This window comes from Dendrobates tinctorius, unplaced genomic scaffold, assembly GCF_039654945.1.
Source record: "Dendrobates tinctorius isolate UK_male_01 unplaced genomic scaffold, ASM3965494v1 ptg000044l, whole genome shotgun sequence".
NCBI lineage: Eukaryota > Metazoa > Chordata > Amphibia > Anura > Dendrobatidae > Dendrobates > Dendrobates tinctorius.
Window position 1 is genome coordinate 22,773,814 of NW_027361712.1, and position 13,399 is coordinate 22,787,212.

General features: G+C 49.3%; 1 protein-coding gene across 7 annotated transcripts in view; it reads right to left on the reverse strand.

Moving 5' to 3' along the window:
- ACIN1 (apoptotic chromatin condensation inducer 1) overlaps positions 1 to 13,399 on the reverse strand; it is a 160,492-nt gene that overhangs the window by 11,794 nt on the left and 135,299 nt on the right. The window contains exons 1-5 of one of the 7 annotated variants that reach the window (XM_073575457.1): positions 9,016 to 9,148; positions 8,316 to 8,436; positions 2,793 to 2,838; positions 2,257 to 2,408; positions 1,899 to 2,048 (exon numbers count right to left, since the gene is read on the reverse strand). In XM_073575457.1, coding sequence (XP_073431558.1) covers positions 1,899 to 2,048; positions 2,257 to 2,408; positions 2,793 to 2,838; positions 8,316 to 8,411 — 444 coding nt within the window. In that variant the 5' untranslated portion in view covers positions 8,412 to 8,436; positions 9,016 to 9,148. Of the gene's footprint in view, positions 1 to 1,898; positions 2,049 to 2,256; positions 2,409 to 2,792; positions 2,839 to 6,931; positions 7,940 to 8,315; positions 8,437 to 8,748; positions 8,960 to 9,015; positions 9,149 to 13,399 lie in introns of those variants that run through there. The other 6 variants (XM_073575456.1, XM_073575454.1, XM_073575453.1 and 3 more) reach the window with 6 other exon arrangements.

Consider the following 13,399-nt stretch of genomic DNA (forward strand, 5'->3'; position numbering starts at 1 on the left):
ACAGGGTCCGCCGTTCGTCACAATTTGGTGGCAACGGCGTGCCTCCTGCTGGCTGTTCGTCACATATTGGTGTCAGCGGTGGGCCGTTCGTCACTTCTGACGAACTTTTGACACTTTTCATTCTCTACACAACCCAAGAGTACAGGCCCCAACCACGGAGCTCCGAGCTGACGATCTGGCCAATTACTTCAAAGAAAAAACTGACCAGGTCAGACAGGAAATTATCACCTCATACCATGCACTGTCCTACCTCCTCAACTGCATCTAGCTCACTCTCTGATTTTGAACCAGTCACAGAAGTAGTAAGCAGGCTCCTTGCATCTTCTCGCCCAACCACTTGCATCAGTGACCCATTTCCGTCACATCTCCTCCAGTCCCTTTCCCCTGCTGTCACCACTCACCTAACTAAAATATTTAACCTCTCTCTCTTCTGGTTTCTTTCCCTCCTCATTTAAGCATGCCATCATACATCCACTACTTAAAAAACCATCCCTCGACCAAAACTGTGCCGCTAACTATAGACCTGTCTTTAATCTTCCCTTCATCTCTAAACTCCTGGAACGCCTGGTCCACTCCCGTCTTATCCGCTATCTCTCTGATAACTCTTCTCGTCCCTCTCCAATCCGGCTTCAGCTCCTTACACTCTACTGAAACTGCCCTCACTTAAGTCTCTAATAAACACCGGCGATTGTCTAAAGGCTGTGTCTAACATCATGTCCTCACTATATCTGAAACTGAACCTGTCAAAGACTGAACTCCTTGTGTTTCCTCCCTCTACTAATGTACCTATACCCGACATTGCCATTTCTGTGTGTGGCTCCACTATTACTCCCCAGCAACATGCCCGCTGTCTTGGGGTCATACTTGACTCCGAGCTTTCCTTTGCCCCCCACATCCGATCACTGGCTCGCTCTTGTTATCTGCACCTCAAAAACATTTCTAGAATTCGACCTTTTCTTACTTTTGAGTCTGCAAAAACTCTTACTGTTTCTCTTATTCATTCTCGTCTCAACTATTGTAACTCTTCTAATCGGTCTCCCTTACCAAACTCTCCCCTCTCCAATCTGTCTTGAATGCTGCAGCCAGGATCATATTCCTCACCAATCGTTACACCGATGCCTCTACCTTGTGCCAGTCATTACACTGGCTACCCATCCACTCCAGAATTCAGTATGAACTTATTACCCTCACCCACAAAGCCCTCCACCCTACATCTCCTCCCTTGTTTCAGTATACCACCCTACCAGCGCCCTCCGTTCTGCTGATGACCTGAGGTTAGCATCCTCAATAATCAGAACCTCCCACTCCCGTCTCCAAGACTTTACACGTGCTGCACCAATTCTTTGGAATGCAGTTCCCAGGTCAATACGATTAGTCCCCAATCCCAACAATTTTAAGCGTGCCCTAAAAACGCATTTATTCAGACTGGCCTATTGCCTCAACATATTAACCTAATCTATCCCTGTGTGGCACAGCCAAAAGTTTTTCCATAACCAGGTTCCCCACATCATGTTCCCACATGCTTTATGCATCCATTAGCCCTCTGTGTCTGTACTGATACACACTTAACATTATGGCTGGTCCATACAATCAGGGCAACTTATCACCCACCTTTCGTGTCTCCCTTTTTTCCCTCATAGATTGTAAGCTTGCGAGCAGGGCCCTCATTCCTCTTGGTATTTGTTATAATCTATGTGATTGTTATGCTGTAATGTCTATTGTCTGTACAAGTCCCCTCTGAAATGTAGAGTGCTGCGGAATATGTCGGCGCTATAGAAATAAAATGTATTATTATTCTGGTTCACAACCTCTTAGTAACACCATATAGGGGGGCTGCCCAGTGCCAACTAGAATGCATCCCGTGTGAACAGAGGCCACAAGTTTAGCGGATTGTCTACCTGTGTAACTGTCCGGCAAATTTTCAGCCCTTTGTCGTGGGAGTTGTCATCTCCATTTCGTTCACTTTCATCTTCAGAAATATGGGCATCCTCAGCATGGAGATCCACCACTGCTTCTTGCTTGATTTCTTTTATCTCAGGGATTAAACTCTGGAAGGAGAATAATGAAAATGTGTAAGGTTCGGTATATAAAATCCAGTTTTATTGCCAACACTAAATAGAGACTGCACCGATGTAGGGAACTATATGCGATAGCAGTACTATGGAATCCAGTCACTGGTACAACTCTGCACATCATACAAATGAGGCTTTAGTAACGTATGCGGGCATTAGATGGACCTACAGGAGTAATGCCTACCTTCAGAGACTCTGTAGAGATACTAATGGAGGGCTTTTTCTGTGTGGTGGCAGTGCTAGCACCCCATCGCCGTCGCCGTGCTGGGTGCGCTCCCTCGCTGTCACTGTTTGTAGTAGATGCTGGAGAAGGCTGACTGGAACACTTTGTAGCTGCTTTACAAAATGCAAAAAAAATGCTAAATTAAAAAAAACAGCTTCACAAACCTAATTATCTACTTTTCCCTGTATACTTTCTAGAGAAGGGGCTCTTTATCTTATATATGCGTTTCTGAATTCTTAATGTGGTGTCTCAATGATAGCGAAGACAGTGATTGAAGGAACCCAGCCTTATTCTTAGCAGCAACCCACATCAGTCTGAGTGGGATCACAAAAAATACGAAGATCGAGCTGGTACTGTATTTTAGCTTACATACATATGGAAGAATCTTTATTCACATGTCTTCCGTTATACGCATCCATAGCAAGACCATAATAAAAGCCACATTTTCAACAGGAAATAAAAGAAAACTACTAGCATAAGCACAGACGGCTACTTACATATAACAGAGATCTTCCGCTTAAATGTTCTTGGTGGCGTTGTGCCCTAAATGAAGGACAAAGGGTAGAGAAAGGAGGAAGGGGATGGATGCAATATGACACCCCGGGGAAAAAGATAAATAGTTAATCAATTAAATACAAACAATTACAAAAAAAATTGTTTATAAGCAAGAGGATAGAAAGAACAAAAGAAAAAAACAAAACAAAACAAAAACAAAGGAAAATAAATTGCAGGTAAATCAAGACAAACCCGCCACAGTAGGTGTAAGACTAGATTACAGAGCACAAGATGGGATGAAGTTACTGAAATCTAACTTAATCGCATTCCCCAAAGGCAGATGCATGCTCCCTCCAGAGGAATGGATTGAGATACCCAGCCATCTCCCGACTCCTGTACCTCTATGATAGAGCTGCCGCCACCATCGTTTGGTAGCCCCATTTCGGCACAGTGCAAAAGCTTTGGTTGTTGAGATGCCAACGATCAGAAACTTCTATCCCCGACATCATCTGTTGGGGAAAAAGTCGGGAGGCTTCTATTTGCAATGTCGTCCAATACGGACGACTAACCTGAAAATTAGTGCTTGCAAATTCATCAGCTTGAAGTCGAATTTGTATAAAAGGGCGTTTTTGTAAGGCCAGGTTCACATAGCGTTATGGTAGTCCGTTTAATGGATGCGTTAGACTGCGATAACGCTAGTCGTCTTTTGATCGCGTTTGAGCGATCACGTTAATGCAGCTGCTCCTTCTGCACTAGCCGTGAAGGACCCTTGAACGTGGTAGACCGCGTCCGAGAGTTCGTCACAGCATAACAGGACATCGCTAACGCATGCCAGTTTTGACATGCGTTAGCGATGTGCTAGGTTATGGCAGTCTATGGGTGCGCTAATGGTTGTTACATCGTGTTAATGCAGCTTTCAAGCGCAATCTGTTAAACGGAGTACCATAATGCAATGTGAACCTGGCCTAACTGTAGTGTTTCAGCAATATAGGAAAAGGTTATAAAACACTCATATGGTGAGAAAGACGGTCATATGATCTCAAGAACACGGCCGTATTCCACCTGTTTAGCGGAGAGCTGGTCGTCTACTCACTAAAATAAATGGTGCTTGGGAAGAATGTGAGTGTGATCACTGCCTTCCAGGCTGTGTGCCCACATAGCGATTTTTAAGCGTTTTTGCAGCGATTTTCGGCGCAAAAACGCAGCGAAAACGTTTAAAAATCGTGTACAGAACGCCCCCCATGCATTCCTATGGCATTCCGCACATGCTGTGCTAATGCTGCGCTTTTTTCCGTGGCGGAATCGCATCGTAGAAAAAAATCGCAGCATGCTCATTCTTTTGTGGGGAATCGCAAAGAATTGCCGCGATTCCGCACCCATAGGAATGCATGAGAATCGCTTACTTCCCGCATGTGGCTATGCCCACCATGCGGGAAGTTAAGCGTCTCATGTGCGGTTGGTACCCATAGTGTGGAGGAGAGGAAACTGTCCTCCAGGCCCTGGGTACCATACCCCTGTAAAAAAAAATCGGGGTATATTTACCTTCCGGCGTCACGCGCTACATTCCCGGGCCTCAGCGTTCCCAGTAATGCCTTGCGGCACGGTCCAGTGATGATGTGGTCTCGCGAGATCGCTATAGCAACGCGAGACGTCATCACAGGTCTAGCAAGGCATTACTGGGAACGCTGTGGCCCGGGAATGCAGCGCGGGACGTCGGAAGGTAAATATACCGATTTTTTTTTTAGCATTTTAACATTCTATCTTTTACTATTGATGCCGCATAGGCAGCCTCAATAGTAAAAACCTGGTCACACTCGTCAAACACAATGTTTGACGAGTGTGACCAACCTGTCAATCACTTTCCAAGCGATGCTTCAAATCGCTTGGAAAGTGCTTGAATATCGCACGCGAAAATCGCGATCATAATCGCGATAAAATCGCGGTGAAATCTCGCGGAAAAAAAACACGCGATTTCTGGGAAGGAGTCCAGTTTTTGGTGTGCGTTTTAACACGCACCGTGGGTACATAGCCTTAAAGTAAGGGTATGTGCTTATGATAAGTGTACACATTTTTGCAGCAAAAAACATTTTTTTTCTGCCTCCTGGCAGGAAAAAGGTCTGAAATTGCTTCAAATCTGCAAGGAAAAAATAAGCAGCACATGCATGAGATGTCTGATATCTCAGTCACTTTGCTGGTACTAAAACATGCTTCAGTTCTTGCAACAAAACTGCATGGAAAAAAAGTGACAAAAACCATGTGCACGTACCCATACTGCATGTATAAACTTTTGAACATTGGCACCCACACTGAAAAAAAAAAAAAATCCTGTTCTATTAAAGTGTTGTATACACACACACACACACAATTGGTGTAGGGGCTGCATAAATATGGCGTTTGACCCGACCTTTCTATTTCGATTTGGCAGAAATCAATGGCAGGTAAGACCTAGCATCATTTTAGGCTTTTGGCATTCATTCATAGGACATACACTCCATTGATGGACCTGTATTGATACACTGGGGAAAACCTGGCCAAGCATGCTTGTGTGCGAGTCTGTGAAAGAAAACAAAAATCGCCTGCACTCGGACCAATGTCATTCAATATTGATGTTCACATATTCGGTGTATGCAAAATACAGACAGATTGTCAACATGGCCAGATAGGTGAACACCTTTTAAAACTTTGGAGACAGTGTATGGATAGAAGATCTCGTCCTTTGTCATCACTGTCCTTATACTGCGGATTGGAAAGAGTGGCGGGATTGAGAAGTGGCCAACGCATTAGGCTCCTTGTCGTGATGCCATCACATGTGACATTAGGGACCCTGTGCTGTGACACAAGACAACTCATTCGACAACCATTTCCAGCTATTAAATGCCACCCTCAGCTCTGGGGCCAATTTTCTGATTGGATTTCCCCTTTACCTGTAAACCCACACTCCACTAGCATTTGGCAAAGCGGTTTCGTTCGTAAGGAGACAAATCGGCACCACAAGATTAGACATTTTGTTTACGCCATCCGTTGGTGAAGCAATGCTCCGTTGCTCAGAGATGCATGCGTACTGATGCAAAGTATGAAATTAGACGGGCGGCACTCACTTTTAGGATACCCTCAGCGTGTTCCACCTCTCCTTCATACGCACTGGTTTCTGTACGGCTGAGCACCTCCATATGTGATATAGTGTTTTTTTGCTGCATGTCAGACGCTATAGAGTCAGCACGAATGTAGCCAGGCCATTTATTCTTTTTACAGCATAAAATAATCAGGAATCGGAGGGTAAATGAATACTGTTTGCAGCTAGGTATTAAGTCTGACGCTCGGATTTTCTCAATAGATGGGCGGTCTCCATAAGAAGACCTGAACACTTACAGTCATTTTACAGACGCCTGCATTACCCCAAAACGGGGAAACCTGATACCCTGCAATACCACAGTCACTCCTGTTCACCACACATTAGCAAAGGTGACAATTCTCAGTATAGCTCCTACAACACCACGGCTGGACTAAGCAGGAGGAAAACCAGCAGATCTCTGCGCACGCTAAAACCTGATGGAATTATAGACCGAGTTATGGTGGGATCAAGGTAAAATGCTGTTGGCAGAGACACCAATATAATACGTTGTGCTTTTCACTTTCTCGTTGGGAACTACAGAGCACCAGACATGTTCCACCACGTAGCAATGATACGTGGGCACCATCGGGCCATTTTCACATCAGTATTTGTAAGATAAAATCAGGAATGGGTCAAACTCGGTAGAAGGGACGTCTTTTCTTTACACTTTGTTTTCCACTCGTAGTTTTGGCTTACAAATGCGGATGCAAATTACTGATCAAATAGCTCCATGTGACCTGCAGTTTTCCTAAATGGCTGCGTATTCAAAACCTCAATAGGAAACCATTGAGAATTAGAGAATACAACTGCATTAAAGTATAGAAATCTGCAGTACATCAATTTCAGTAAGTCCATCCCCAAAAATGCACTGTAGAGTATCAATAAATCAGCAAATTTAAAAGGAAAGCAATAAAAAAAATAAAAGTTAAGAAATGCAATCTGAGCTTCAAATAAAAATAAAGAGAAAAAAAAACTAAAAGCCCCAACAGACTAAGGAGAGAAATTGAAATAGATAAAAAAGAAACCAACGATTAATCAGAGGAGTGATGAAGTGTCCTGGTACCCCGTGTGTCTCTCCCACGTGGCTCAAGAGTGGCCAGCCGATGCCCCTCCGCTTATTTTGGAATTGGTTTAGTCGTGTGTTTTGGAGGGCAAGATGGGAAGGTGAACGGTGAGGAGGGCGGACGAGAAGGGGCCTGTCCCCTTTAATCCATGGCAGAGATGGCTTTAAAAGTCTGGTTTGGTAAAAAGTTCAAAAGGAGGATGGACTCGTGGAGGAGCCCTTATCAGCTTGGAGTCCCAGTGTTGTTGTTGCAAGTGGGTGCTGTACAAGTTGTGTCACCCTGTGCAATCCTCAGGTCTGGAGGACAACTGAACACAGCTGGAAAACAGGGTCACAGCTCTCCATTCTAGTCAGGAAGTGCATTAGTGTCACTACTAGCCTTGATCACAGCTCCAAAGAACAGAATAAAACCACAAATTATTTTATTTTTTTCAAAGTCTTTTTGTGTGTCCTTTGTTTGCCATATTTTTTTGTGAAAGCCAACTTGGAAAATAGAATCAGCAGGTGCATAAAGTCACTTTTTTCAGTCTTTAAGGTGCAGATGGTGGTCCTCCAGCAAGAACATTCAGGAAGAAGTCACTTTTGTAGAAGTATTGCCTCCAGACTCTGCATACTAGGAAGATACAACTGTTCTTTCATCGTACAAGTCCATCAGCGTCTTAGTGGGACCACACACAAGCACTTTGCCAAACATGAAATGATGCAAGAAGTCCAGATCTGTGTACTTTACAAGGACAGTCTTTCTGCCTGGCAGTCACTTGGAGAAACGAATATCCCACGGTAAGTTTCACATCAGCAGCAGAAGGTGTGAAGGTAGCAGGCGTCTCACCCAGCCCTCCTTTCTTTCTGCTCATAGCTGCGTCTGTTCGGCACCCCCGGGGCTGCCTGGGTAAAGCTGGGCTCTGAATGGGTGCTGCAGCGCCTGGAAGTCCAGCAGGGTTTTGGTGGAAACGCTGGGGCGATGGGACAGGTGTCTTTACGGAGGAAGGAACGGCACACACACTTATACAGGCTTCGCTGGTGGATAAGGGAGGCGGGAGAGCAGGGAGCACCTTAAAACACCATCTCCCCCTCCCTCTGAAAACCCACTGTTTGGGACCACAGGCCTCAAACTCCCACCCAACAACCCAGTTAAGGCCTTACAGTTTACTTCTATCCCCCCGGCAGTAGTCAGTACAATTTAGGGCGTGTGTTTCGTCCCAAGCTCCCAAATGAAGTGGTGACCACTAAGTGTCCTCCCGTATACCGGTATCCTATGCCCAGTATGGAGACCCCATACATGTGCTCCCCTTCCCTTACTAGCAGCGGGCCCCCGGTGAGCAGACGCTGACAAATCCCCACTCCTCCTACCTCTTTCTTCTCATTGGGGTCGCCGTGGTCTTCCTGGGATTGGGCTGGAGCAGTCTCTTGGGCCTCACCCTCCGGATGACTCTCGGTGGCCTCCATGACGGTGTCCTCGGTCTCTGGGGCACTACAAGAAACCAATGGCCTGTGGTTACTACAGGGACCGGTGTGCTCGGCATGTCCCCCAGCCACACATCGCCCTCCTCTATAGGAAGCCTGCCCACTGTGCGCACACGGCGCCGAGACATCGGGCCACCGCGGCCTCAACAGGCCCGATATTCGCCGTGAGTGAGGCCTGCAGTGAGTGAGCGGCCTCCGCTCCCGCCGAGCGCACACTGCGGCAGCCGCGGCTCCAGCCCCCGCTGCTCAGCACACGGCCGGAGCGCACACGGGGCGGCTCTCCCCACCCGCCGCAGCGGCCCATCCAGAATCCCCTTACCAGTCTTTGTTTTCTGATAACATTTCCCTGGAAGCCGGCTGGAAAGGAAAGGGGGAGGGGAGAGGTGGGCGGAAAGGATCCTCTGGAGGTCGAACACAAAGGGGATGAGGGAAGGGACAGACAGGGATCGGGGGAGAGAAAACAACACCGCAATCTGCAGCGAGGGCAGCGCACAAGCCCCGGGTGCTCCCTGCGATGCCTGTGCTCGCTCACTGTCCGGCAGGGGAGCCACACTCAAACACGCTCTGCGGCCATCTTGATGATTACCCAGCAGTCCTGCGTGCGGGGAGGAGGAATCCCGGAGGCCGCCGGGGTGGGAGGAGCCGAGCTCAGCTGGCCGCTCACAGCTCACGTACGGCACACGGGCCGGATCACCGCCAAGTGCCACCAGACGTACGGCACACGGTCCGGATCACATCCCACTGCCACCAGACGTACGGCACACGGTCCGGATCACATCCCACTGCCACCAGACGTACGGAACACGGTCCGGATCACCGCCAAGTGCCACCAGACGTACGGCACACGGTCCGGATCACATCCCACTGCCACCAGACGTACGGCACACGGGCCGGATCACCGCCAAGTGCCACCAGACGTACGGCACACGGGCCGGATCACATCCCACTGCCACCAGACGTACGGCACACGGTCCGGATCACATCCCACTGCCACCAGACGTACGGAACACGGTCCGGATCACCGCCAAGTGCCACCAGACGTACGGCACACGGGCCGGATCACCGCCAAGTGCCACCAGACGTACGGCACACGGTCCGGATCACATCCCACTGCCACCAGACGTACGGAACACGGTCCGGATCACCGCCAAGTGCCACCAGACGTACGGCACACGGTCCGGATCACATCCCACTGCCACCAGACGTACGGAACACGGTCCGGATCACCGCCAAGTGCCACCAGACGTACGGCACACGGGCCGGATCACCGCCAAGTGCCACCAGACGTACGGCACACGGTCCGGATCACATCCCACTGCCACCAGACGTACGGCACACGGGCCGGATCACATCCCACTGCCACCAGACGTACGGCACACGGGCCGGATCACATCCCACTGCCACCAGACGTACGGCACACGGGCCGGATCACATCCCACTGCCACTAGACGTACGGCACACGGGCCGGATCACATCCCATTACCACCAGACATACGGCACACGGTCCGGATCACATCCCATTACCACTAGACGTACGGCACACGGTCCGGATCACATCCCACTGCCACCAGACGTACGGCACACGGTCTGGATCACATCCCATTACCACTAGACGTACGGCACACGGTCCGGATCACATCCCACTGCCACCAGACGTACGGAACACGGTCCGGATCACCGCCAAGTGCCACCAGACGTACGGCACACGGTCCGGATCACATCCCACTGCCACCAGACGTACGGAACACGGTCCGGATCACCGCCAAGTGCCACCAGACGTACGGCACACGGGCCGGATCACCGCCAAGTGCCACCAGACGTACGGCACACGGTCCGGATCACATCCCACTGCCACCAGACGTACGGCACACGGGCCGGATCACATCCCACTGCCACTAGACGTACGGCACACGGGCCGGATCACATCCCATTACCACCAGACATACGGCACACGGTCCGGATCACATCCCATTACCACTAGACGTACGGCACACGGTCCGGATCACATCCCACTGCCACCAGACGTACGGCACACGGTCTGGATCACATCCCATTACCACTAGACGTACGGCACACGGTCCGGATCACATCCCACTGCCACCAGACGTACGGCACACGGTCCGGATCACATCCCACTGCCACCAGACGTACGGCACACGGGCCGGATCACATCCCACTGCCACCAGACGTACGGCACACGGGCCGGATCACATCCCACTGCCACCAGACGTACGGCACACGGTCCGGATCACATCCCACTGCCACCAGACGTACGGCACACGGTCCGGATCACATCCCACTGCCACTAGACGTACGGCACACGGTCCGGATCACATCCCATTACCACCAGACATACGGCACACGGTCCGGATCACATCCCATTACCACTAGACGTACGGCACACGGTCCGGATCACATCCCATTGCCACCAGACGTACGGCACACGGTCTGGATCACATCCCATTACCATCAGACGTACGGCACACGGTCCGGATCACATCCCATTACCACTAGACGTACGGCACACGGTCCGGCTCACATCCCACTGCCACCAGACGTACGGCACACGGTCCGGATCACATCCCATTACCATCAGACGTACGGCACACGGTCCGGATCACATCCCATTGCCACCAGACGTACGGCACACGGTCCGGATCACATCCCACTGCCACTAGACGCACGGCACACGGTCCAAATCACATCCCACTGCCACCAGACGTACAGCACATGGTCCAGATCACATGCCACTAGACATATGGCACACCATCCGAATCACATCCCACTGCCACTAGACGTACGGATCACGGGCCAGATCACATCCCACTGTCACTAGACGTACGGCACACGGTCCGGATCACATCCCACTGTCACTAGACGTACGGCACACGGTCCGGATCACATCCCACTAGACGTACGGCACACGGTCCGGATTACATCCAACTGCCACTAGACGTACGGCACACGGTCCGGATCACATCCCACTGCCACTAGACGTACGGCACACGGTCCGAATCACATCCCACTGCCACCAGACGTACGGCACACGGTCCGGATCACATCCCATTACCACTAGATGTACGGCACACGGTCCGGATCACATCCCACTGCCACTAGACGTACAGCACACGGTCCGGATCACATCCCACTGCCACTAGACGTACAGCACACGGTCCGGATCACATCCCACTGCCACTAGACATATGGCACACGGTCCGGATCACCGCCAACTGTCACTAGACTTACGGCACACGGTCCGGATCACATCCCACTACCACTAGACGCATGGCACACGGTTCGGATCACATCCCACTGCCACTAGACATACGGCACACGGTCCATATTACATACCACTACCACTAGACGGCACATGGTCCGGATCACCGCCAACTGCCAATAGACGTACGGCACACAGTCCGGATCACATCCCACTACCACTAGGCGTACGGCACACGGTCCAGATTACATCCCACTAGACGGCACATGGTCCGGATCACCGCCAACTGCCAATAGACGTACGGCACACAGTCCGGATCACATCCCACTACCACTAGATGTACGGCACACGGTCCGGATCACCGACAACTGCCACTAGATGTGCGGCACACGGTCCGGATCACCGACAATTGCCGCTAGACGTGTGGCACACAGTCCGGATCACCGCCAACTGCCGCTGGACGTGTGGCACACAGTCCGGAACACTCTGGCTGCTCGCTCACACTGTACATACAGTACAGCAGCTCAGTGGTTAGCACAGTTGTCTCACACTACACCTACAGCACACGGTACAGATAGCCTCTGGCCCAACCTACACTGCACGGACCACATCACTGCTTCCTCACATTACACATCAATTATACTGAACGCAGTAAAAGATATGAATTAAAACAAATACCAGATTTCTTGTTTTTTGCTAATGAAAAAAATGAAATAAAAAGTATTCAGAGTGATCCATGCACCCCACACTGATACCAAAGAAAACTAATTTGCCGCACAAAAAAAAAAAAACAAAACAAATGGTCTTCACACACTTGTACAGAAATACAAAATATTTATGGGTATCACTATTAATTACATTTAAGAATATTCTTTTGTGCAAAAATAAAAAAACCCCACCATACCTAGGCAGTGAGCACTTTACTGACTCGCACCTTTAAAATCGAGCACCAACTGAGATATTCCAATTCGAGTTAAGTGAATTTGTTCGGGTTCCCTCTTTTTCGGCAAGCTATAGCGCTTACCAAATAAGCTGCAGAGGGAACCGGGCTTCCTGGATCACGCCGGCTGGTCAGCGCTGCAGCTGCATGTGCAACTACTGTGCTATAGCTTGCTGAATAAGAGGGTTTCTGAGTCTATGTATTGCACTTAGCATAGTAAAATGATAGCACAGCCAGTGAGGGAGGTGCCTAAAGTAGGTTCCCAAACCTTGCAATATGTTATAAATACTTGGCACACTTAAGAATATGCCAGAATATACCGCGTCATAGGACACATGCCCCCATTAAATCCTTTATTATGCCAATTACTGGCCCCTGACCACCAGTTCTTTTGGCATATTCTATATACTGGTCACCGCTCTAGTGATTGTGACAAATTACACATTCCCCCTACTACTCTCTATAGCACACTGATCAAGGTCTTGAATGACCGAAACGTTTGTTTTGTGACTACTGTATGTATTAAATCTCTTTCACCTCACCCACTTCAGTGTGTCAAGTATTTATAACATGTGTATTGCACATTCCCCATAGGGTGCCAACCTCCGTTGGCAGGTAGGGAAACGGAGGATTTTGTTTTCTCCCCTTAGATTTATTTTCCATCATAAATATCTGTAATTTGGCCCAGATATTTAATAATTATTATTTTTCTGACCCTAATCTGATATACTCATTGATATCTCTTATTAGCCTGGAGCTTTTTAAGAATTAATTTAAAAGGAACCTGTCAACAGGATTGTGCAGAGTAACGCA